This window comes from Artibeus jamaicensis, unplaced genomic scaffold, assembly GCF_021234435.1.
Source record: "Artibeus jamaicensis isolate MK-2021 breed Jamaican fruit bat unplaced genomic scaffold, CSHL_Jam_final scaffold_625, whole genome shotgun sequence".
Taxonomy (NCBI): Eukaryota; Metazoa; Chordata; class Mammalia; order Chiroptera; family Phyllostomidae; genus Artibeus; species Artibeus jamaicensis.
The window spans coordinates 4,286,948-4,312,161 of record NW_026522051.1 but is presented as its reverse complement, the minus strand read 5'-3'; the positions used below and the strand labels follow the sequence as shown (position 1 = coordinate 4,312,161).

The 25,214-nt window shown below is 57.2% G+C and overlaps 1 protein-coding gene across 2 annotated transcripts in view; it reads left to right on the top strand.

The window, feature by feature from the left end:
* Positions 1-2,027: 2,027 nt before the first annotated feature.
* PBX1 (PBX homeobox 1) overlaps positions 2,028-25,214 on the top strand; it is a 191,705-nt gene continuing 168,518 nt past the window's right edge. Inside the window, exons 1-2 of one of the 2 annotated variants that reach the window (XM_037167397.2) lie at positions 2,028-2,841; positions 6,033-6,106. In XM_037167397.2, the coding sequence (XP_037023292.2) occupies positions 2,651-2,841; positions 6,033-6,106 (265 nt within the window). In that variant the 5' untranslated portion in view covers positions 2,028-2,650. The remainder of the gene's footprint in view (positions 2,842-6,032; positions 6,107-25,214) is intronic. The other variant, XM_053659379.1, reaches the window with a different exon arrangement.

The window sequence follows — 25,214 nt, the reverse complement described above, 5'->3', positions numbered from 1 at the left end:
ACTGGCACGTTCCTAGGTGCTCACGAACTTCGGTATGGATGGAACGCTTTGCAATGCTTTGCCCAGTAAATTCCTGTTGGATTCCGGTTAGAATCACGTGCTCACAAACCGATTTCTTACAGGCTCTGTGGTAACTTGTTCTCAGGCTTTAGGGTGTGAGAACTCCATTGTGTAAGGGACATGCTCGTTCACACTCACTACGATTGACGTGCGATCTGAGGATACAGCTTTTTACTCAACTCCTTACTAGTGTTGAGTAAAAAAACAGTTTACAAGTCAGGGTGTGTGTGTGTGGGTACAACAGTGGTTATGAAGTCATATGACATTTTAAACATAATGAATACCCCCATTGCACACTCTCGTGCCAATGAGCTCCAAGTGGCTCGTTAAGAGCTATTGTGAAATCCTTCCCTAAGTGCCCCTCATCTCGCCAAACCTGTTTTTCGTCATGATTGGAAGGAGGCGGGGCTGATGAGAAGAAGAACATTTGATTTGAGGCTCTCAAAGCACCTGGCAGTTCCTTTGGCTAGGCTGCTATCCAGGAAGAGCGCTGGCTACACAGCAGAATGTGTTATATTCCAGAATATTCTGGCCTTTCCTAAGTCACTTGTCTCGGGGCCATGGGGACTGCCCTCCCAGACAGATTTCCCTCTCACCTCGCCTGCTGGGACAATGGGAGGCCAACTCGTGGTCCGCCTGGACCAGTGGTATGGGATCTTAACTATGGAGTTCTTACTAGTGTTTTTTTTCCCCCTGATCCTGTTTAATTTTTTCATTCTTTCTTACCTGTCTTGAATGTGAGCCATCTTGTTGGCACCTGTGTTCCTTCAAACCCTTACGTCGCTTTTTGAACAGGATGGGCAGTGAGTGGGTGTATACCTAGGTTTTACTCTGCCCGCATTTAGGAAACTGGGGCTGGGGCTGGCGTGTGGCTGAAGCTCAGGCCCAACGGGCACACTTGGGTTTGAGCTCCACCTTTGACAGTTTTTGGACCAGTCTTTGCACCTTTCCGATGCCCGCCCTGTGCAGTGGAAATAACACCCTGTAACTCCAGAGTTGTCTTGGGTATTAAATAAAATAACTCGTGCAAATTACTTGGTGCATAGTAGGCATTCAATAAATGTCAGGTCCCTTCTTATCCCAGTTAATAATGCTTATTAGACTATATTAAAAACCAGAACCAGACTGTGATAATGCATTTCTTTATTACGTATTTAAGCCAAATAACTTATTTCTCCCAGGGGGAAGGGAGAGAGACACGTTGAATTAGTTTCATTTCGTGAACTTATTTATTAGTCTTTTCTTCTTCAGCGTTATTTAGTTTCCTACTCCATAATTTAGTTTTCATGCAACAAAAATGTCACCGTTCCATGCTCTTGCACTCCGCTGCGATTTTTGAAAATCTGTTATTACACTTGCCACTGATTAGAGATCGTTGCTGATGACATCAGAGCTCGACGGTTGCAGGGCGACCTGGCGCTGGCGGACCTGTGCCTGCGCGGTTCCCAGAGGTCCGGGGATTTCAGACAGGCGGCTCCAAACGGCCACGTCACAGCCGGAGGAAAACGGAGCTCAGGGCCCCCACGCTTGGTGTTCTCGCGTGTTAATGGGACCCGCTCGCGTGGAAGTGAAGCCACGTCTTCCAGGGGACAGCACCTTCGAGAGGCGGTCGGGGACCCCGGGTGTTGTCTGCCGAGCCGGGACCAGGGTCTCCGGCACCTTTAAGGGCCGGTGCCCGGGCCTTGCTCAGCTTCCTTCCCGGCCCACCTCTGAACCCTGATTGACAGGGCGCCGGGGAGGAGGAGCCCAAGGAGGCCCGAGAGGAGGTGCTGGCAGGAAAGCAGGAAGGAGGGGCCGTCTTCCCTCCAGTGGCCAATCACGGAGGGGGGCGTGACCCGCCTTCTCTCGGAGGGCCAATCAACGGAGGGGGCGTGACCAGACCTCTCCTCCTTCCCCCGCTGTCCTCCGCCCCCCCACCCCTCCCCCTCCTTGCCCGCCTCCTCCCCCCTCCCCCCGCCCTCCTCCTCGGCTGTGGTTTTGTGTGTGCGCTTCTGGAGTCCGGAGCCCGAGCTAAACAAAAGCAGGAGCCGGCGGGGCTGCCGGAGTTTGCGGAGCCGGAGGAGGAGCGAGCCGCGCTGCGCCTGCCGGGCGGGGGGCTGGGGCTCGGGCTAGCCCACCCCTCGGCGGCCGTTCGGCCCGGTGGGGGCGGGGGAAAGTTTGCCTCGCCAGCCCCCTGCCTGGTGCTGCTTTCTCCCGACCCGAGCCTGTTTGCAAAGGGATTAAGCCGCCGATCCGCGCGCCGGAGCCCATTCCTGCCTTGTGAGGAGCCGGACCGCGCGCCCGGGGCCAGCTCCGATTTCTTCCGTCCAGGGGGAAGGGGGCTCGTTTTCCTCGCTTTTTGGGAGTCGACACCCTTCTCCCCGGCAGCCCGCCCCCGCGCCCCGCACCCCTCCACGCCCCCTCCCCCGCCCGCGCCCCATCCTCCCACCACCCTGCCAAGAGGGAGGCAAAGGGATTTTTTTCTTCGGCGCTTCTTCGCCTGCCCTGTTTATCCTGCCAAGGATCCGGAGACAGCCGGCCGGGTCGGAGCCCGCAGCTGCCCGGGGCCGCGCGCACGAGCCGGGGCCGGGCCGGGCGGCGTGGCGCGGACATGGACGAGCAGCCCAGGCTGATGCACGCCCACGCGGGGGTCGGCATGGCCGGGCACCCCGGCCTGTCCCAGCACTTGCAGGACGGCGCCGCGGGCGCCGAGGGGGAGGGCGGCAGGAAGCAGGACATCGGGGACATCCTCCAGCAGATCATGACCATCACGGACCAGAGTTTGGACGAGGCGCAGGCCAGGTGAGCGGCTGCCTTTTCTTCCCCTTTCTTGGGTGTTTTTGTTTTTCTCCCTCTCGCCGGGGGAAACAATGGGAAGCAAAGCCACACGGCGCTTTCTTTTAAAATGTTGTCTCGTTCCCCGTTCCGCCGAGCAACTCCATGGCGGAGCCGTGCGGGGGAAGGCGCGTGGCGGCCGCCGGCGGAGTCGCCCGGCCCGGCGGCCGTGCGGGGCGGGAGCGGGCGTGGGGACGCGGAGGCACGCGCCCGCGCCCACGCACACGCCCAGCTCGCGGAGCGCCGCCGCGGCTCCGCGGCCGCACTTTCGGCGGCTTTAAAAAAGTATCTCGGAGCTGCGTGGGCAAGTTGTCGGCAGATTCAGTGCCTTCTCCGCGAGGGGCCCGTGACACGACAAAATAAAATGTCCCAACAACACTTTCTCTGCAGGTTTATGGACCAGAGACTTTTGATTTTCTTCCCTGATTTTTTCCCCAAAAATTTATTTTTATCTCTCCTTTTTTCTATCCTCTTAAAAAAAAGGGCAGATTAATTCTTTGTCACTAGTTGTCAACTCTGCAGAAAATACTTTATACTCATTTAATTCTTTTCCCAAAAAAAGCCTATGGGAAAATAGAAAAGGCAATTTTGCTTTTTAGACATAGTTGTTAGTTTGAAGAGACTGTGATATTTAGTTTAACTTTATTGTCTCAATTTGAGTCTGTGGACTGACCTTCCATGGCACAGGGCGTGCGGTCGTTTAAAAAGGGGTGGGGGGCAAAAAGCAAGCATGCTTTTCCCCCCATGCCACTTTCAGGACCACTTAGAATGCAACGTGACAGAAATGAAGGCACATGTGAATTTTATATATTCCAGTCCTGGAGGGCATGACGATCAGAAAGGAAACATCATAAATAAGCCGTGTGGCTTCTCAACTTAACCCACTGCCAGGGATATAGTTCTCCACTCCAGGATTTTACCGTGAATTCTCTTTCAGAATAAAACACAGACTCACTGGGAAGCCACTAATAGCTTGCCCAAGGCCCATCTCGAAAGGAAGAATTTTTACAATGTCATGACCACGTACGTACGTGTTAGCAGTTACCCAGCTTTGTTAAGTCTCAGCAGGTTAACACACACTCAAACTCACACACACACACACACACACACACACACACACACACAATTGCTATACCTCGAGTGACTAGGTTATGTGGAAAAGGCATCGTTATATGTATTTTTGTCTTCAGGAAATTGGAATTTGAGTTGAGAAACTAGAAGGAACAGTTAAAAACATGGGCGGTTAGGATTTCCACTCCTATTTTAGTTGCTCACACATGCAACATGTAAACTTGGAAATGCTGAGGCTCACGGGGCTTTGAAAACTTGGGGATGTTCAAAGGCCAGACCTAGTCGATATTTCTTTAAATAGGGGAAAGTTTTCCAAAATTAGTCAGTGTTCTTTTAGAATTTTATTTTCTGAAGAAAAGCTAATAGGTAAGTGGAAGCTTTCCCACGGGCATTTCCCTCTCAGTCGGAACCGATTTCTCCATTCCATTGTTCCAGGAAGATAAACTCAGACCTGCCTGTAAGCTCCCTTAACAGTGAGTTTGTGAAATGGAAGGGACCGGGAGGGCTGGACATTCTCCACTTTCCTGATGTTCAGTCCCGCTCCGTTTTGTAAAACTGAGGACACCCGGGGCTTGGCGGGTTCCCTCTTTTACTGGCCTCTGTGCCGAGGCGTCAGGCACAACCGGGGCGCGGGGGTTCTGCTCTCTCTCTAACCCCACTGAGGTGCTGTGCAAACGCAGTATTTCAGTAAAGCCGTGTGGGCTTGCTTTTGTTTTTCTTTTTTCTTTCTTTCTTTTTTTACCTTTTTTTTTTTTGCAATTGGGCCTGTGTGTAAGAATACAATTAATGAAAACTGTTTTAAAAGGCTCTCCAAAGAGATCTTTGATACATTAAAGTCTTTCCCACTCTTTTTTTTTCTGCCCCACACAACTAAATGACCACTAGGCTTTCTCTTGGGTTCACAATGTAACTCCACTCGGCAAATGCTGGATCTGGTTTTCCTTTCATGGTTGCACCTTCATATGATATATTTATTATCTAAAAAATAAACCATGAGTATTTTAGATACAATGTATGTATTTGTTTGATAGTCTAAGCTGGTTCCTCTTTTGCTGTGGACTATACAGGGCATGCTCCGGTTTCTGTTCTTCAGGACGGGTGTCTATTTTTTTTTTTTTAAACTTTCAAAGGGATTAAAAAAGAATTGCATGCGTGTTCAGTGCCAGGGGCTTTCATTTCTCTTTACACGTTGATTTTAGTTAGCACACCGAGTTCCCTTAACTGAGAGCTGATACGATCAGCGTTTTGTTTCCAAAACAGTGTCTTTCTGCTAAGTGCTTCCACAGTCAGATGAAGAGAAAGGTATTGTCTTGTTCCTCACGCGCATTCTGAATGCCGAGCGCACAAGCACCAGGTAAATCACTAATCTAAGAGGCAGAATTGTATTTATTTTTCCCCCAATGGGTGCAAGGTCCTAATTGTAAATAATTGAATTTCAACACCTGCAAATAAGCGCTGTGTGCGCAGGAGGCATAATGTGAACACAGAGAAATGAATTTACTCCCCATATGGGTATGTCTGCCCCCTGGCAATGCATTTCCATACTCCTTAACTCGGGACGGAAATTTTATAAATTGCCAGTTCTGCTCAGAAGACCTTTCGAGCATCTTGTGTTTATGAGAATATGGGGAAATCTGCGGAATGAATTCGAGCACATGGACGGATTAAATTTGAAAACACATGCAGACCGAGAGGCAGGGCCGTTCCTAGGCTGTGGGGCGACATAGATTTTCTGAAACTGTTAACCCATGCGTTGGCTTCGCGCTTTCATTGCCCAGGACAGCATTGTTGGTTGGTTTCAGAATTCCACTTTGATTAAACTACTTAAAAAAAAAAATCCCGGCTCTGTCTAAATGGGCATAATTTAGGTTAGTGGAGTTCTGTAGCTACATCCCTGCTCCCCCTGCTAATTAACGTGATTCCTTTTCTGTGGCGGGGCTCTGTAGATTAAGCCATAAAACCGCCGAAGCGTGCCACAGAGTTACCTGTGGGGTGTCACCCTAGCGAGCTCTCAGCCTGTCCCCACTTTGCACCGTTAGCGCGGTCCTGGCGGCCACCTAAGCTGTGCTGTTGCTCCTTTCTTGCAGAAAACACGCTCTGAACTGCCACAGGATGAAGCCGGCCTTGTTCAACGTGCTGTGTGAGATCAAAGAGAAAACAGGTAGGACTGAGACTCCGGCGTCTCAGCCTTTTCTTTGGCCGATTGACTCACTTAAGCAGCAATCAGGGGCCCATCATTTAAATATTAAAATTGCAGAATGGAAGTACTCTCAGGATTGATCGCGGCTCCAATGGGGCGTCCTGGGCCCTGCCTCCTGCAGGAGGGGCGCCAAGTTTCTTGGACAGTTGCTGTCAGGCCTGCTGCTTCACTGTCCTTCACCCCGTCCCCAGCGTCCTGGACACTGGGGCTGACCTAGAGGTTCTGAAGGGGAGTTTGTAGAACGACGTGCCTTTTGGGGTAAATGTGAAAGTAAACGTCCATTTCCTGGAGGGATGCATCTTGGCCCATATTTCAAACACTCATTTGGGGGGAGTCGTTTAAAGTTCCTTTCTGTCTGGCCGTCACGCGGAGCGGCAGCACCCAGAGGCTCGCACCAGGGCCTGGAGAGCGGCCGCCTGTGCCGCAGCAGGCTCTGGCCGGGGGAGGGCCCGCAGCCTCCCAGCAGGGCCCTGGCTGGGCTGGGGAGCGCAGACACCGTGAGATGAGTCCTGTGATGTGCTCTGCTTTCCAGGCCTCCTGGCAGGGACTGTCACACTCGCGACATCCCAGGGGGGCATTTAGATCCTAAAGCCATGATTAAAAAAGAGCAGTCGTCAGCCGGTGTTCCCAGACCACGGAGGATCTGGGAAGGACACTCAGCAATGTCCTCTCGTTTGTTTATTTTAATCCCTAATTTCCCAGAGTGGGTGACTCTCTCCCTCCTACGAAGACAGAGTATAGGGGCCGGCGGGAAAGCCGGGTAGAAAGATGAAGACCGAGGGCTGGTTACGTGGAGGTGAGCGGCCGCCGGCTCTCAGCTGGCGGAGTACCTGACAGCCGAGTTATTTATTTATTTTCTACAACAAGGAGTGCAACAGTCAATAATTCATATCTAAGCCGTATAAGCAAGGGCACGACATGGATGAAAGTGACAATAAATATGATTGCACGCCTGGTTGACATACATTGATAGTCACACATGCAGGGGGTGGGGGGCACTCAGGGTGGCTTTCTGTCCGAGGGCGCTCTGGCTTTCTCTTTTAAAAAATAAATAGTTTCAAGATGTGACCGCTTGATGGACTATGTAATTACTTGGGGCTTGAACTGTATGAGAAATTAGCGAGCAGCTTCTTTGTTGGGCGTTCTCGGCGCTGCACGCAGGGCCCGGACAAAAGCACCTGAGCAGCGGCGTCTGGACCTCGGGTCGCCCGCCGGCCGACCCCACTCCCAGCAGAGCTGCGGTGGCCGGGCCGGCGGTGAGGCCCCTCTGCAGGGGCTCAGGGCTGTGCTTGCCCGTGTCCAGGGCCCTCTCAGTCCGTCACACTTGTCGTTCTCCTGTTCGCTTGCAGCAGGAAACCTAAGGGCACACACATGGTTTTTCTTCTCTTTTTCCTTCCTTTTCATTTTCTTTCTTCGTCGTCATCGTCTTTTTTTATATCTTAATTTTTTTTTTACTGTAAATATTTGGTTTGGTGAACTGTGTGTCTAATCTTGTGTGTGTTCTGCTTCTGATCTTGATTCATAAAATGTGGAATGAAGATATAAAAGCGTGTTTGATAGTCCAGGCTAGAGAGACTCCGTGAGGGCACTTCATCGGGTTTTTACTGAAAGGAAGCCCATCAGGGCACTTAACTGTATGTGGTGGCCACAGTGTTTAATCCAGGCTTCTAATTAAAACCCACAGAGGCCGTGGACTGAAGTGGGGGGGTCCGAGCAGAGTCTGGTTCCGGTGGGGGCCGGGGAGCGCGTTGCTCCTTCATGTTAGCTAAGCTCGTTGGTAGGGGCAGCTGTGTTAGTCAGAATATGCTCCAAAGGTGTGATTTATTGTCGGGCGTATATATATTTTGTTCTAAAAAAACTTCTTGTCATTTATTGACATTCATATTTGGAGATTTTTAAAAATCTAAGTCAAGGGTTTATGTGTTGTCTCTAGAAAAATATATTTTTAAAAATACCTTGTCAAGCACTGTAAATTGAAAATGATTAGCATCACTGTCCTGGGTTAGGGGAAATGCACGCGCACACACGCACAGAGTTTTGGACCGAGAGGGCTTCCATGGGTGGAAGTTAAAAAATAAGAAAATAAAAAAGGCCTCCCTCCCTCTGGTTTTCCACTTGTGTGTGGCGAGGACTGGGCGCAGCAGAAGCCTCTCCTAGAAGGCCGCGCGTCCGCGGGACAGGTGGCCGCCTGGGCGCTGCGCTGGTGCCGGAGCACAGCCACCTCACCCCGGGCCCTGCCTGCACGTCCTCGTGCTCTGGGTGGGTCGCAGGCGCCAACTGTAAACTTGCAGGGGTCGCAGTCCAGAGCCACGGAGAGTGACACGCGTGCCGTCCCTGTGCCGCCTCCTTTGAGCCCCCTTGCGCTTCAGGAGGGTTTCTGAGCCGCCGTCCCGGGCGTCTGCAGCGCCTCGGTTTAGGGTGGGCTCTGTCATCTCGCCAGGTTCACAGCCTGGCTCACCTGCGCAGGTGGACCTCGGAGCAGCAGGCAGTGCACTCATTTGCTCTTTTGCTTTTGGAATGACTTTCGCTGGGAAACTCAGCGAAGATTCTTACTGACCTTCGAGAAGTTTAAGACAAACAGGTGCACAACACCCAAAGTAGGCGGCAGCGGCCCCGTTACAGTCGATTGATAGGTATTTAAGTCAGAAGTTACTGTGGGGATGTTACCAAAAAATGTGTCCTCTTGCCTCAGGGTGTGGGGCAAGTTTTTGCTTTGATACCTTTCTGCTTTTTAAATAAATGCCAAGAGGAAAGAATGCCAGCAAAGCGCTCAGCAGACAGGTCTCGGGCGACAGCAGGGAGGTCCTGTCTAGATGGCCGGCGCGATGAGCGTTTCCAAAATGGCTCCTATCTGTGCCCCTCTGGGACGGGGAGGTTCCACGGAGTTCTGGGCCAGGTGCTGTCGCTTGTCCTTCGGTTTCCGGAAACGACCTCTGTCTTCTGACATTTCCCCCGTGTGCGTGTGTGTGCGCGTGTGTGTGCCAGTGGCGGTGGACGGGCTGGCCGAGGAGAAGGAAGTCCAATATCACATTCCATACAAAGACCTTGATTACTTTAAAAAACACCTCTTGGTTTTCCTTTTTAAATTCTGTGTCAAAACGGTGCAGGGTTAACTGTTAGGAAAACAAAAAGACTGAGCGCCACTCACTCCGGAGGCTGCTGCGGGCGGCGTCCTGTCCCAGCCAGTTCCTGCACCGCCGTGAAGGCAGGGCACTGAAAGAGTTAAAAATTAGTTTTTGCTTCCCTTACACTCTTTTTGTTCTCTGCCCTTTGTTCTCGGTGCTCGGTGAGCACTCCCGTCAGAGACCTGTGTGTTCACCAGTCCACTGCCGCACTTCACCGTGACACCTTCCGCCCTCGCCTGCCACGGCTCCTCACTGCAGCAGTTACTTATGGGGCGTCTGCCCTTCTGCTTCCAGCCTTGGAGCACCAGTTGTGCGTGTGCAAATGGGCACGCACATGTGTGTGTGTGTTCGTGTGGGTGGGGTCCTGGAGGGAAGCGTGCGCGGCAGGGAAGGGGCTCTGATGGTTTGAGGCCGTGAGCACAGAACCAGCGCCAAGTCACTTAGACGGTTGCGAGCTGCCTCTCATCAGACGCCTTGTGGAGGAGAGATGGCCGAAGTGGCTTTCCACAGAAGTTTGGAGCAGAATTCAAGTGCGTGTGTGTGCACACATATGTGTGTGTCCCTCCTCCCCCCCAGGGTCGGAGAGAGACAGAAGAGGGGCAGATGCAGGGCAGGGAGCGTCTTGCTGGCTTCACCGGGCACCGCGTTTGACGCACAGCCGTGAGCTGGGCAGAAGTAACGTGATCAGGCCATAAACTATTTATCGTCGTGTGGACGTAAAGCATGGCGCTCCTCTTGAAAAGTGCCCCTTCTCTCCATCACCCTGGTATCATCTATTTTTCATCAAGTTCTGGCGTCGGAGAGGTGGGGAGGCGGGTGCACAGAGGGCACGGGTCAGACCTGCCCAAACAGGACTCGTGGGAACCGGGTGTCCTGTCTTCTAACAAAGGGAGTGTTTGCGAGGGTTGGCACCAGGAGAGCGCTGGTCGGAGGGGGGCTGGTGACCTGGGAAGCGCTGTGCTGGGGCTGGAGGAGGAATGGGGGGGCTCAGCGGTGGGCGGCAGGGGCTGGGGGCACGGTGCTGCGTGCAGCGCACCGCCGGGGCCAGGCCTCTCACCCAGGGTGGCCCAGCGCCCCGCTGACACACGAATTTCTGGTTGCCGCTGCTGGCAGATTATAAAAGGTGCTTCGAGTGAGCGAACTTAGCTGTTGGACGTGCAGGGTCCAGCAGAAGTAACGGCCTTGAGTGAGGGGGGTCGGGTCTGTGAACGTCTCACAGGAGATGGACAGCAGTTTGATCATGTCACCGGGAATGTCACATGGTGAGCTTGAGTGTGGCACTGTGTTACAGAGTTACACACTTACAATTTTGTAATAAAAGGTTTTTGTGTAATAAAAAGAGGTGTTAACTTGCGCCCGACCCTGTGTTTCATTCTCGCTGAGAGCCTGACCCCAGCTGCTCCTGAGAGACCGTCCTCTGCGCGCCTGTTCGGGGCGCTCGGCCTTCCTGCTGGGTTCAGGTCACTGGAGCACGCACACGGCTTCGGGTTCACCTCCGGGAAGTGCATCTAAATATAGCTGCGTCCCTTTTCCTTTTCGTGAATTTTTCTTCCTCACACGCCACCTGATGAGGTGGTGTCCCAGCCCAGCTCCCAGAGGCAGCTGCAACTCATTTGCACGTGACCCTGCCGCCCACCATCCGTGGTTTAGCCTGGGCCGCGGGAGGAGCCATGTCATGCCGGCCCCACCCCGGGGTGTGTGGTGTAAGGAATGCACTGATTGATAAATAAAATAAGTGGCAGATTAATGAGTTGTTTGCAAAGTGCTTTGCACTCTTTGGGCTGTATAAATAAAAGATGCTGTAGGTTCTATAATCAATTATCTCAGGGCTCGTATCCGACTCCATCTCCTAGGATGGCGTCGTGTTAACCCTTCCGGGGCAGAGACACTTCCTTCCGCTGGGGTAGCCTTGAGTCCTGGGTGCTCCCTGGTTACTTGCTGGAACCCTCTGCCCTGGCTGCACCCTGGAGGTGCCATTTCTCAGAAGAGGCAGAGGGGTTTCCAGAGAAGAAAGTGCAGGTATAGACTGTCATGAGCTCATGACAGCTCTCTCCCTCTCTGGCAGAATAAGGTCAGGAGCGGCTTCCCGGAGGCCCGCCCAGCTCTGGCAGCTCCGCTCAGCCTCCCCATTGCTGGTGGGTCGCGATGGGTGGAAAATGTATCCTTTTTGGTTTAGGTCACAGTTTCAACTCCATCCTCCACTGATGTGTTGTCACTAAGCGGGGACTGGGTGTGTCACACGTGTAGTAGATTCAGACCTACCTCTAAATAGGTACAAGATGACCAGCAAGTCATTCCTATAAGTTTAGGAGAATTGCCTCTAGCCACGGTTAAGGGCTTGGTCTCTGAAGGCAGACTACCTGGCCTTGTATCCTGTATCACTGATCTACTTTTAGCTGTGTGACCTTATTCAAGTTGCTAACCCTCTCTGTGCTGCGTTTTCTTCATCTGTAAAATGGTGATAATAATGGTATCTATCTTAGAGGCTTGTTAGGATGCAATGAGGTAATACATGTAAATTACAGTGCCTGGCACAGAGGAAATAGTCAATAACTGTTAGCTTTTATTATTTCTGGCCCTGCTTCCTTGTATGAAAAAGAGAGGCTTGCACCAGATGGTCCCTGAAGACCAAGCCAACGCCAAGACTCTGCGATTCTATGCTGAAAAGGGACCAAAACTGCTGAATTTGAGATTTGCTTTCCTTTGTTTCTCTCGCCATTCTCTTCGAGTGGGAAGTAGCTACCTCTGGCCGAAAGGCTGGGACTGGGCTGGAAGGGGACAGGGGAGAGCAGAGACAGAGGCGTTTAGTCACCCACACGCCGGGCAGCAGCCCCTGAAATGCCCCAGAAACGCGTATGTCAGGGATGGCATTTTCTCAGCGCGGGCAGTGGCGGCGGTATCACGTAACCACGGTTAGAGACGCTTTCCCTCTAGAGCCGCGGGGGGGCCCCTGCGGCCGCTGACAGAGCCCCGGAGCCCGAGGGCTGAGGCGGGTCAGCGGGGTCTCTCACTGTTGTCTTAGTTTAAGAACAGCGTTACCTTCGTCCTGACGACAGCCTTGAGACAGAGCAGTTTATTATTATCGTCTTACAGTTTTCCTGAGATGGGTTTGGTCAACCATGGGACGCACCCATTTGGAGCGTGTGGTTCGGTGGTTTTAGTGGGTTGCACAGTCGTGCACCCGACACCTCCTCAGACCCAGAACGTCGGTGGGCAGTTCGCCTCTCTCTGCCACCGTAACCACTCATCCCTGTCATGGCCTCTGCTCTGGACGTGTTCACGTACATGGAACCAGACCGCCTGTTCCGTCACCAGCTTCACGTAGCGTCATGTTTTCAAGGTTCAGCGGTGCCACGGCATATACCACATTCTGTTCCTTTTGACGACTGAATAGTGTTCCACCGTGTGGCTGGACCACGCTTTGTTTACCCGTTAATGAGCTGATGGACATTTCAGTGGTTTTCCCATGTCGGTGTGGCTGTGGGCACGTGCGCACTTGTTCTGCAAGGACATGTCTTTGTCTCTGGATCCGTCCCAAGGGTGGATCTGGCCCCGTGCTCAGCGCCTGCGGACCTGCTGGGCTGTTCTCCAGGGCGGCTGCGTGGTTGTGTTCCACGGCCGCGTTGCAGATGACACTCCGCTGTGTCCTGCCTGGGTGCTCGGGCCCCACTGCGCCTCCTCGTCTTCCTTGAGCAGAACCTCGTCTGCGGAGAAAAGTGCCCGACGCATTCATGTGACTCAGCGCGGGCGCAGTCAGGGTCGTGCGAAACTGCTCTCCGAGCTCTTTGCATTTGGAAGGGGAAGAGGGGTGAGTCTAAGGAACGAATCTCGGTGGGTTTCAGGTGCCCTGTTCCCCAGAGGACGCCTTGGTGACACAGGTAGGACAGTTAGCGTGGCCTTTGGGGAAAGCCAGGCTGGATTCACGCCCTAAGCGTGTTGGGGGACTTGAGTGAGTTACTGGGTTTCGGGGAACTTTAGTCTCCTCCTCCGGACAGGAGAGGCTCTGCGTGGGGCTGCTGGGGGCTGAACGAACAAGGGCGCACCGCATGCAGCTTATCGGGTGGCTCAGTGAGTGGCCTCGACGGTTCCCTTTCTGAAGGGAGAGCAGGCGCCCCTCGCATTTGTGTGGCTCTGTCTGCCCGGGCTGGGCTTCCTCCCGCTCTGCCCGGGTCCGAAGGCGCACTGACCGCCCCCAGGTAGGTTGTAGGTGCTGCCGGGTCGTTGCCATGGGAGGAGCAGGTCCGGGCCTCTCCCTCCCTCAGCCCTGGACTCCTGGACAGAGAATCCCGTAGGAGCGGACACTTGTAGTTTTAAATTCAGTGTTTCAGATTTTCCAGTAGCCCACTTAAAATAAAGGGAAAAGAAACAGCTGAAGTTTCATTTTAATAGTAGGTTTTACTTAAATCCAAATGGACCTAAAATATTTCAACACGTGATCAGTGTGAACATAAATGAGGTGGTTCACTCTTTGTTACTTGTCGTCCCGGGGTTTGAAGTTCTCATGTCGTTTATGCACCAGGGCCCGCGAGCGGCGCGGGGCGGGTCTGTACCAGCCACCGGCTCGGCCACAGACAGGGTGAGGGGGCGGGCGGCATAAGTGTTGTTTTTTTCTCTTTTTTGGCATAGCTTTTCCAGTACAGATCTGGTAGTTCTGTGACACTAGGCGCGATCTGGTAGTTCTGTGTGGACTGAAGTGGGTTCCTCGTGGATAGCGGGTTCCAGAAAGCACAGCTACGGCTCTCGCCCTGTGGGGAGTGTGTTGCAGCTCTGGGCACCGCGAGGCGGTTCCTCTCTCCCCTCTTCCTTTCCCTAAATCCTCGACGCCTTCTTTGCTTGTGCTTGACAACCTCCGAGCTGTTCCCCAGGACGGTACAAGTGGGCACCGACTGGGGATGGAACCGGCCCAGGGCCTGCGCTGTGACCCGGGCGCCCTGGGCCCCAGGTCGGGGGTCCTGAGGCCAACGCCCATGGCTTCCAAGTTCATGTGTTATTTCGAGAATGCCATTTAACCGCTGGGTCTCTGGTTTCCACGCCCGTGGAAGGGAAGCTCTAGAAAGCCCCCAGTGTGACTCCACTTTCCAGGGCCATGTGCCCCACACGGTCTCTGCCAGGCCTGGGCCTCCGAGGGCAGAGAGCGGCAGAGCATTCGTGAGAGAAAGTGCCTTTTCCTTGTGAGCCCGTGACTCCCTGTCTCTTCTCGACAGTCGGGGACACGGGTTACGGTGCTGTCGTGGCCACTGCTGTCCACCAAGCCGGGCTGGAGAAGGCGGACTGGCAGGGCGGCAGATGGGTGACTTTTTGTTAATGGAAGGCCGGTGGGAGCGCAGCCCCAGGCTGGGCCACGCTGCTGACTCAGTTTCCCCCGTGTGGTGCCGCATGTGGCTTTCTGGACCGGACACCGTGCTGGGAAAACCCAGAGGTGTGGGTGCAGGATTGGAAACCCAGCAGATGCTCCGTAGGTTCCCCCGGTGCGGCCAGGCGGTCAGGGAGCTGGGGCCTGGTGTCCACCGTGGAACGGAGTCCTCTTGTTCACCGCGGGCCCCCACCGAAGCTCTAACTAACGTGCTTCCCACCGGCCCATCAGTGGGGCCTGTGGACACAGTGAGGACGTCCAGAGGGAAGTCTGTCTGCCTTTAGGGAAGTGGGTCCGGTACGTGGGAGGGGGTTGTGCTCGAGGCTGGGCTGGACCTTCCTGCGGGGCACGGACTGGGACCTGGTGGTCTTCGCTGCAGGGGCCGAGCATCGGGCAGTTTCCTAATGGCCTTAGCTGACGTGACACCAGATGTTGGCATGTTGAGAGACTCTTCCCTCGAGTGATGTCACCCACTGCCTGGAAGGTTGGCCTCACCCTCTGTCCCCGACAGAGAAAGGCTCTCGGAAGCCCCAGAGGTGCGCAGTATCTACCCTGCCCGGGGGTCTGGGTGGAGAGGCGGCTGTGAGTGAGCTCCAAGGCCCTGCGCCGGCTCCTGTCCACAACAGAATCAGAGGGCCCGGCGCTCCTTTACGTGGCCGCCTTCTGGGTGGGGGGAACCCCAGGGGGGGCGGTGTGTGCGAGCATGGAGGGCCCGGGGTGACCGTTTGGTGGGAGGGGTGAGTTAAGAGCGGCCTCGTCCTGAGGCCAGGAAGGGGGAAGGACAGAAGCAGCCAGAGGGAACTGGAGATGTGAGAGCTAGAGCAGGGAACCGGTGTTGCAGGGAGGGCTCCCAGGCCGCCTGAGACAGCCTGGGGGGCCTGGGAAGATGCGGGGGAGCCCCGTCTGGCAGTGACGTCCAGGCGATGGGCCGGGTGAGACCAGAGGCCGAACTGGGGCTCGGGTGCTGACTCTCCCGGCTGGGCCTGGGGCTCGGGGGGTTGCGGCTGGAGACCAGCATGGTTGGCCTCGCCGGGGGGTCTGGGGAGGCCCCACACTGCGCTGGTGACCTGAGTGCTGGCCTGATGTGCGCAGATCGGGGTGTCAGGAAGTGGTGTGACCAGAGCCCCCAGGCCCTGAGCCCCTCCCTGGAGGCCAGTATCCTGTGTCCTTCACCTCATTGGCTCTCTGCCGCCTGCACTCAGGAAAGTAGGACAGGACCGCCCCAGGGAGACGCCCCAGGGACTCGCTCCCTCTGTGGGGCCCCTCAGCGGGCCCTTCGCTGGCACCGGGAGCCTGTGCAGGTCCGAGCCATGTCCGGTGTGCAGAGTGCTGGGCCAGTGGGCGGGGGGCTCCCAGGAGTGAAGGTCAGGAGGGGGAGCACGGTACAGGCAAGGGTGTGCTTGTGCACACGCGTGTGCTTTTGTGAGTTCTCTCCTGTTCGCTCCATGCTGTTTCTCACTTCAGTGATGGCTCTAGCTGCTGCGCGTGGTTGTTTACTTGGGGGTCAGACACCGGCATCCGAGGTTCCCGCGGGCTCCCTGCGTCCTCTCTACCCTGCAGCTCTTGTGGGGGGACCGCTGGTTTTCCCCCGAGGAGATTTTTAACCCAGAGAACCTGATGTGCTTCCAACGGCCCGAGGCCTTCATTTTCCATGAGCCCGGCCTGATTTCTTCAACGCGGGAGGAAGGTCCGTGCCGCAGACAGCCCTGCCGGCTTGTACCGCGCTGGTCTCGCCCCAGAGCAAGGCCTCCAGTGGCCCGGGTTCTGCAGGAGTCCTTGGAGATGGACCCCAGAGCAGACTCGGGTGTCTGCCCCCGCCCCTCCAGGCAGGAAGGGGCTGTTGGAGTGCTCAGGCCCAAGCCTTGTCACTTTGTTTTCCTTCAGAAAGAGCCACCAGGCAAGACGGAATTGCTGTGTAGTTACTGTTCTTACACGGAGCCTGGGGCCTCGCCCACACGCACAGTCGCAGCCTCAGGAGGCAAGTGCAGGCCCAACGGTAGACCCTCTAGACGCCTCCCGCCGAGGAAGCGTGGGGGCTGGAGCCGGGAAGGTGGAACGAAGCCCCTCGCTCTCCGAAACCTGTGGATGAGCCCTCTCTGTGTCCACCAGCCCAGCCTCTGGTTGACCTCACGGGGTGGGGTTCTCCTCCCTGCGACTCTGGGGCAGGGAGGGGGGCTGTGTTTGCTGAACGAGTTCCTTGTGACTTCACAGGGTTACCGACCGCAGTAGTGGGACCGGCGTGGCGACAGAGAGCGTGGAGGTAACTGCTGCCCCCCGCCCCACTCCGGCCTCGACTCCTCGCTGTCCGGGGCCCAGTGTAGCGCCCACGTGGGACAGCCTCACGCCGAGGACAGACGTGGCTTCTGTGCGGGCTGGCGCGGCCGAGGGTGGGCTCTCTCTCCCCCCAGCTCCGTGGGGCCTGCAGAGGCGTGCGTGTCTGGGGGCCCGCCGGACGGTGCCTTTGCACACTGTCTGCTCTGGAGGCGTTGGGGCAGACTCACCCGGCCCTGGGGCTGGATGAGTGGAGAGTTAGAAGTGAATTCCTGCCCTGGCTGCGTTTCGTTTTTCCAACACCAGGTAGACTCGTTTCAGACCGTTGGGAGGGCGTGGTGGCGTTTCGTCCATTCACGGCCGTTGTGCGTGTCTGTGGACCGTCTCTGCGAGGTGCCGGGAGAGAGGAGGAGCAGTCCTGGTGTGCAAGCCACGGGCCTGCCTGCGAGGGGCTGGCGGCCCACCCGCTCTTCCCAAGGCTCAGTGCCCCCGACAGCACAGCACCGTGCTGCTCGGGGCCGGGAGTGTGCCGGGAAGGTCTGCCTGCTGAGGAAAGCGCCCTGACCGTCGGGTGAGTGGCGCACACGCCTGCTCTCAGCGGCCTGAGGAAGGCTGTGTTTGAGTCTTGCACACTCGGCCTCCCTGCCCTTTCTTGAACCTGTGGCCGGGGCTCCCTGTCCTGTGTGCCTTCCTCGTTCACTCTTTGTGTGCTTCTCCCCCCCCCACCACGGTCCCCCAAGTGGTCTGGGAGGACTTGACATTTTCCTGCGATGGCTGAAACTTACCACCTGCTGAGTTGGCATTCAGTGACATTTACTCACCTGGGCAGTGTAAGCTCCTCCATCCTTGCCCAGGGGCCGCGGAGAGCCAGTGGGCCCTCCCCTCTGCTCCAGCAGCGCTTTCCGGATGAAAGGGGCGCGTGGGTTCGGTCGCTCACACTCAGGTGCACGTCTGTTCTGTGTGCGTGTGTGCACGTCAGCGAGCTGCGCCTCGCCCGCATTCAGTCTTCTGTGTAGCTTCATGGTTCACACCGACACCTCCTCCCCCCCGGCAGCCTTCCGCCTCCTCCTCTCCCTCCTGTGGACTGGGTTCGGCCCAGTCCCTGGGACAGGCAGACTCTGGAGGTGTCTCTGGCTCTCAGCGCACAGTCTGCCCTGGTGGTCAGGGGAGGAATGGTGGCCGGTGGTGTGAGGGCTGAACTGTTGCCTTACACTCTTGTGTACGTGTCCTAGTCGTTGGCCAGGAGGGAGGGGCTGCAGCTGAAGAGGACGGGCCGCAGGGGCAGGCTCCTCCCTCCCCCCTGGGGCAGGTCCCGAGGTGGGTGGACCGGCCCCACTGCGCGCAGGGCTGCTGTTCCTGCTCTGGCTTCAGGACGAGGACACTGAGACTCCGAGAGTCTCACGATGGCCCCCGAGGTCAGGCAGCTAACGGATTTTACTCAGGAAGTTCCACTAACTGTAGACTTTCCCACAAAGATGTTCGTTTCCTCTGAGTGACGGCCCTTCAGATTTCCTCCCAAGAAAATTCTGTGGACTCCAACTCAGCTGTCCAAAAAAAAGTCCCTTTCTCTCCCCCCTTCTGGTCACAGATTTGTCACTCCGGGGCTCTGGTCGGCCGACCACGCCAGGAAAGGGCCGACGTCCCGAGTGCCCCTTGGGCTTCCCGATTCCATTAGGCCCCTGCCCGCTGCCTCTCCAGAACGCACCGGTGTCTTTCAGGCAGCGAGCGTGACTTGTTTGCGTGGGTGGCCCAACGAGACTGCCCCTCGTGTATGTGCGTGTACCTGCGTGTGCATGTGTGTCTGTGTGTGTGTACGTGCACACGCATCACCTTTCCTGGTTTCCTCTTAGAAGCCTGGGATCTTGCAGGAACAGGAAGCAGGGCACAGTGTCTTATGTCGCCTGCCCGTTCTGGTCACGCAGTTTCTCTGCGCCTCCTGTGTGTGGCCACACGCCCAGCGCAGATGCTCAGGCAGTTCTCGGGGGTGCGGAGGGGGCTGCGTGAGAGGCCCAAAGCCTCCCGTCCCCCATTGCAGGGCCCCTCTTGTCAGGAGCGCCCGTCTTTGGTAGGTGGGTGGGCTCCGCCCACGTAGGGAGGGGTGTCTGCCCCTGAGGAGTGGGGGCGGGGCTGGAGAACAGCAGTTTGTTCAAGGACCCGGGTGGCAGTGACGTCCAGGTGATGTGACCTGTTGTCACCATGTCACCACGGGCGTTGGAAGGAAAAGCAGGTCTCTGGCGTTTCAGTGGGAAGCAGTGTCACCAGGAAGACCTGAGTAAGACACCGTTAGGAGAGAGTCGCGCCCTCCGGCCCGGCTCACGGCCCGTGGCCAGCGTCTCTGCGTTTGTGCTTCTCCCCCTCATCTTCCTGTGGCCGCATGGGTTTTCCTTGCTGGGGGGTGACTACACCAGGGATGAAATTTCCTTATTTATCAGCAGTACCTGTGATGTGTGTGATGGACTTACTCGTGGCTCATCTCATGCCAAAGCAGAACTGAAAGGGTTTACCAAAAGCCACGAGCGACACGAGATTCACTAAATAAATGAGGGGGGGGCAGGAAAGTTTGTGTAGAAAGATAAAAGCCCAGGCAATGCCAGTGTGTGGCCCCGAACACTCAGGGCGTTCGTGGGGCACCCTCCCCGTCTTCTCCGTAGTGTGGGGTCCTGTCCAGTCCAGATCCCGCAGGGGCTGGCTGCAGCCTCGTAGCAATAGCAAAAGGAGAAGCGGGTTCGTCTTAGACTTCCAAGCTTTCAGAATTGGAAACAAATCGGCTGCTTCAGGGAAGCAGGTGGTTTTCTTGTTCTAGGCTTGCGAGGACCCTCTCCCATCATCTGGCTGAGAAGATGCCAAGTGACACGATGGACAGTGTCCTCAGTGACAGCTGACGAACCGGGACGGACCACAGGGCACATCCCCCACCCCCCACCCCTGCACACAGCCTCCCTCCGCGGTCCCGGCTCCGCCCTCACTGCTGGTTTGTGATCCGCCCCCTCGTTAGACTGTGTTCTGGGAACACAGATTGGCATTCGTGCGTCCAGCACACAGTAGGTGCTCAGTTAACATTCTGAAAATTGAAACACTGTTTTCTCTGTTCACCCACACAAGGAGAAAAGTCAATTTACTAACCTTTATTGAGTACTTGCTACTAAAAAAAAAATTAATGAAGAGTCCACCCCCTGCCCCGAGCAACTCATGGTCTCCCGGGAATGAACACGTCCGAGCGATGGGCTCCGACCGGCGCGGCTGCTGAGAGACGTGCCCATTTTGTCCCGTGTGAAATGCAGGCTCGGCTGTAACACACTGGACGCGGCGGGCTTCCCCGTGCAGGGTTGGGTGCCTGCGCTGGGGGGCGGGGGGAGGGCAGCGGCGATGGTCTCCCGGGTTGGCTCTTAGTCCTGTTTTCTCATCTAACAAGCCCAGCCTGCCTGTGCCCGGGATTACGGGGATAGGGCGGGGGGCCCGGGACTCATTTGGGGTTTTCCTGACTCCACCTGGCAGCCCTGCGGGGAGAGCCTGCGGTTCCAGCACCTTCCTTCCACCCTCAGAGGCCTCTCTCCGCCCGCAGAGCCTGCCCGTCCTCTGTCCCGATCCCAGAAGGGAGGCCAAGGCGGTGTGCACCGGCTGATGCTTTGCCCAGTGTCCTTCCTGCAGGGTCCGCCAGGATGCTGGGAAGGGGCTCCCTGTCAGATCACAGTGACGATCACTACAAATGAAGCAAGAGGTCGAAGGTGGTTTCTTTTTTTGCGTGGAGAAAGGTGGCGCAGGGAAGATGGCGAAACGGAGGCTCCCTGGGCAGCTCCACGCCTCTCCGCTGCAGCGCGAGCCCCCCGCCCTGTGGGAGCCCCCCGCCCTGTGGGAGCCCCCCGCCCTGTGGGAGCCCTTCACTGCGAGCACCCTAAGCTTCTCCTTTGGCCAGAGGAAGACTGGGAGGAAGGCTGCCACCCCCCTCTTGCCAGTGCCCTCCCCCATCAGGAAAGACCCCAGGCTGGAGTCCCTGCTGCTCTGGCTGGGCTGGCACTGCCAGGGCTGTTCCTCGGGGGGTCCCTCCCTGGTGCCAGCTGGGCCAGCGAGGAGGAGGAGGAGGAGGAGGAAGAGGAGCAGCTCAGGTTCCCTGTACAGGTCCCCTTAGCACCATCCCGCAGGTCCTGCGCTTCCTTGGGCGGCTGTGCTGCTGAGCCCTCTCCTGGGATCGGGGTGGGGGTGGGGGGTGGGGGGGTGGGGAGGGCCTAGACCAGGACCCTCTGCGGCCTTGGGGAGGGTTCTGGTGCTGGCGGAGCAGTGTGAGTGAGCAAAGGCCTTGGGAAGCTTTCCGTGGCCTGGTGAGGAGGCCGGGGACCAGCACCCTGGCTGTGTGGTGCCTTCACTGCCTTCTCCCTGTGCTGGCCCCCCGGGGCTCCCCGAGGGAGACAAGTCCTCGGGTGGGGGCAGCTGTTGCCGGGCTGTGTTGTGCCCCGAGGAGACACCCTGGCTTCTGCAGTGGTTCCACTCTAGGTTAGCAGTGGCCTTTAAAGAGCTGCAGCTCGGGGTCAGGGACAAGTCTCTCTCTCTCTCTCTCTCTCTCTCTCTCACACACACACACACACACACACACACACGCGGGAGGAGAGACTCGGGGCTGTGTGCACGGCGAGGTGTGCAGACGTGCTCCCAGACGTGTGCCGGCTTCGCTCTGGGCCTGCAGACAGCGTTAGTTTGAACTGTCTCCCCTTGCCTGGCGCCTTTCCCCTTCCCTTGTCTTTCTGCAAGTCTGCTGTGGCTTTATTAGGAATTCCCTTTGCTTTAGGGAAAAAAAAACAGGAGAGAGAGACCGGCTGGAGGGGGAGAGACACAACTGGGTCCTGGCGGGCGGCCCGCAGCAGGCCGGCAGCCTCCTTGGAGGGGCCTGCTGTCTTCTGGGACGGCCCCGCCCCCACCCTGCCTTTTCCTCTCTGAGGGGCTGTTTCTACCCTCCTTACCCCTTCTTTCCCTTCTGTTGTTTGAAGAGAAGCTCCCTCGCTCTTTTTTTCCCCCCAAGTCTGGAGCCAGAGAGCAGTGATTTCTCCTTGCCGGCCTCTCCTCTCCCCAGCCCCCTCCCGGATGAAGAGTTCATCCAGAGTTCGCATCCAGACTCCGAACAAAGTGGTGCAGACCTTTTCCTGACTCCTCACCCTTTGTCCCCATCACTCAGTGACAGACAGGAATCAAATGCTGAGGGCCCAGCCTGGAGAGGGGCCATGGGGGAGGGCGGGATGGAGCCGAGTTCCCAGTAACTGGCTGGGCCCTGAGAAACCCACTGAGGGGGGAGGGGGAGGAGGGGGAAGAGGAGGGGGGGGAGGCGAGGCCAGGAAGAGGGCCCCTGTTCCCCAGCACACACTGAGCTTTCCCAGTTGTTTGCAGGGGCCTGCGGCAGCCACGGGGAGAAAGACGGAGAGGTTCTCTGTGCTTTTTCTGGACGCGGGCGCGCCCCGCTGCGAGTGGGCCGTTCCTGGACGTTAAGGGCTCACCTTTGGAGGTGGATTAGCCTTCTTGGACACCAGAGGACCGTAGACCAAATCACTCTGGCAGAGTGCCAAGTGCTCCCTGGTGCCCGGCAAGAGCCCATTCACCTCCGAAAGGTGAGCTGTTTATTGCCGGCAAGTAGAATATTGGCTGTAATGCCTGCTCATCCATCCTCTCACGTCTCTGCGAGGATTTCAGGTGGAGGCGATGTTTATCCACCTGCCACCACGGGAAGGGGGCCGACAGGTGCCGGTGATGCCGGTGCCGGGACCGACTTCCTGGGGAGACAGAGGGGCAGTGACTTTTCCAAGGTCTTGTGAGCAGAGCCGTGGCCCAGGCTGAGTTAGGCGTCCCGTCACCACCCGTGTTTCTCAGAGGACAACGCGTGCATCCATTCGGTGAGGGTGGGCGGGTAGAAGGACCCGTGCGGCGGCCTCTCCGGGGGCTGCCCGCCTGCCACATTGTTGGGCCTCTGGGCTGCTCCCCCGTCCCGTTGCCACCAGGGGGCTAGGCAACCGGCTGCCGAGGGTGGAAAATGGGCCCTCCGCCAGTGAGGAGGAAGTTCAAGGGCCAGGTCCGTTCTTTGGTGAGAACGGAGAGGACCCCTGTGTGGGGTCTGGGTGGGCATCCTGGCCAGAGACCCGTGGCCTTTTCCTCCCTGAGTCACAAAACCCCGGTGAATTCTGACTCCCGAAAGTAGGAGCCTCACCCAGCCCTTCCCGGCTGGGTGGTCAGCCGGGAGCAGCCCTGTTGGGGTGGACAGGGAGTGGACCCAAGGAGTCAGGGTGTGGGGGTGTCATTTCTCCTTCAGACTGAGGACTGTTCCCGTCAACTGTAAACCAAATAAAGAACAAATACAGCCAGTGCTGGGAGCCGAGGGTCGGAGCGGTCGGAAGGAACTCCGAGTGTGCACTCACACTCTTGGCACCTGTGCCGCCCCCCGAACGGAGCGTTGCAGCGGGTCCCTCCGCACCCACTCGTCCCACTCAGAGGCAGCCCGGGGAGGCCGGGGTGGCTGGCTCTCCAGGGAGGACGCGGAGGCCCAGGGCTTGCAACTCCTCGCCCAGACCCGCCTGGTGGCGTCCGTGTGTACTCTGTGCACAAGCGGGGCCTGTCGTAGACTCTCGAGCCATCCGGCTCCGCATGGCGAGCTCTGGGACCACGGGTGGCCTGTTGGGGAGGGTCTTGGCTCCTGGGGTTCTGACTCATCTCGGGCCGCCTTGAATGGAAGGTTACCTTTCCCGGGGTCTCAGAGGGCTCCCACTGGTCCTGTGGCGCAGACAGCACTCGCTGGAGTGCGTGCCCTGCTTTGGAGGGCACCCTTCCCGGGGATTCGGGAAGCACAGTACGTGTTTTAATTGCTAGTGATCCTCACCAGCTGAAAAGTGCGTCTGCGTGAGCCGGCTTTCCTGGCGCCGCTGTTACTGACGAGGACTTTGTGTGCGTGTTTGAGTAACACGAGGGCAGTTCTTTCCAGCGTTTCCTAACCCAGGCTTCTGGGGGCGGGGCCTGCTGTGAGCAGGCTGGGCCGGTTTTCCTGGTCTATGAGGAGAGAGAGGACAGGCCCGAGCTGTCCCCGGGCGAGAGGAGCCAGGAGACAGTGTCCACAATCCAAATGCGTACTCCTGCCTCTTCTCAGTGGTGTTTGGGGGAGGGGTGTGTCCTGTGAAGTGTGAAGCTGGGGGAGTCCTCTGTGGACGGGGCAGGGGGACAGGGGGTGCCGTGCCGCTCGGTTAGATGCCGTCTAGACTCCCCACCTCCCCTGTGGCACTTTGGGCAAGCTGACAGGTATAATTGATGAGTTATTTTAAGAATGTGATTCCTGAGTAACTCTAGAGTGGAGGACTGTTTCTGAGTAGCCACCGCGGTCGGGGGGGGGTGAGGGGAGGAAGGGGCTGGGGCCTCAGGGGGAGGGCCTTTGTTCCAGCCGGGCCCTGCTCCGAGTGCGGCTCTGAAAGGGGCGGTGGCGGGAGAGCCCAGCAAACCAGGTCCTCCGAGGGCTCACGCCTCAGTGTGTGGGTCACCGGTGCACGTCCCAGCAGAGGACACTTCACCGTTGCTCATGGATGTTCATGGCCACCTTCCCAGCCGAGTCCAGAGGCATTCACAGAGCAGCTTCCGTCACATCCAGCTGGCCTCGCTGCCTGGCTGTCCCGAGTCACGGCTGTCCCTGGCTGGCCATTCAGCTCTGCAGGGCCAGCGAGCTGAAGGTCAGCGAGGAAAGGGCAGGGGACATGGAGGCTGTGGCTGTGGCCTTGTTTCTTGCTGTCCGCAGTGGCCCAGTGGGCAGCGGCTGTGGGCGGAGACTCCCCGTCTGGCTTGAGGGTGACAGGCAGTGACCTTGCTGGAGGTGGCGTAGAACCCCTGCTGATAAAGTCAGGGTTGGTGGCCATGGGCGGCCAGCCAGTGTCAGGCTCCTTGCTCCTGGACTTTGAGTCCTGCCTTCAGGACGCAGTGTCCCCATGCCTTGCTGACGTGGAGGCACTCGGCCATGATGCCCCCCGGCCCACACACAGCCCCACCTCTGGACAGAGCCAGCACTTGGCTCCTGGCGTTGCCACTGTGGGTGGGCCGCCTTCCAGTGTTAGGGGCACCCCAGGTTCCGGGGCTCCTTCTGAAGAACTGAGCAGTGCCCCTGAGAAGTTAGGGCACTAAATTTGCCCTGTGGTCTTCTCCCCTTTTCCCTGATGAGAAGAATGAACCCGAAAGGGAGACATGGTGTGAATTCCAGTTTCAGTGGTTACCAGCTCACGACCCGGGTCAGACCACTTAACATCTTTATCTGTTTCAGTCTTTAAAAGTAGGAGTATCTAATTTACCTCTGAAACTTGTTGGGAGAGCTGCA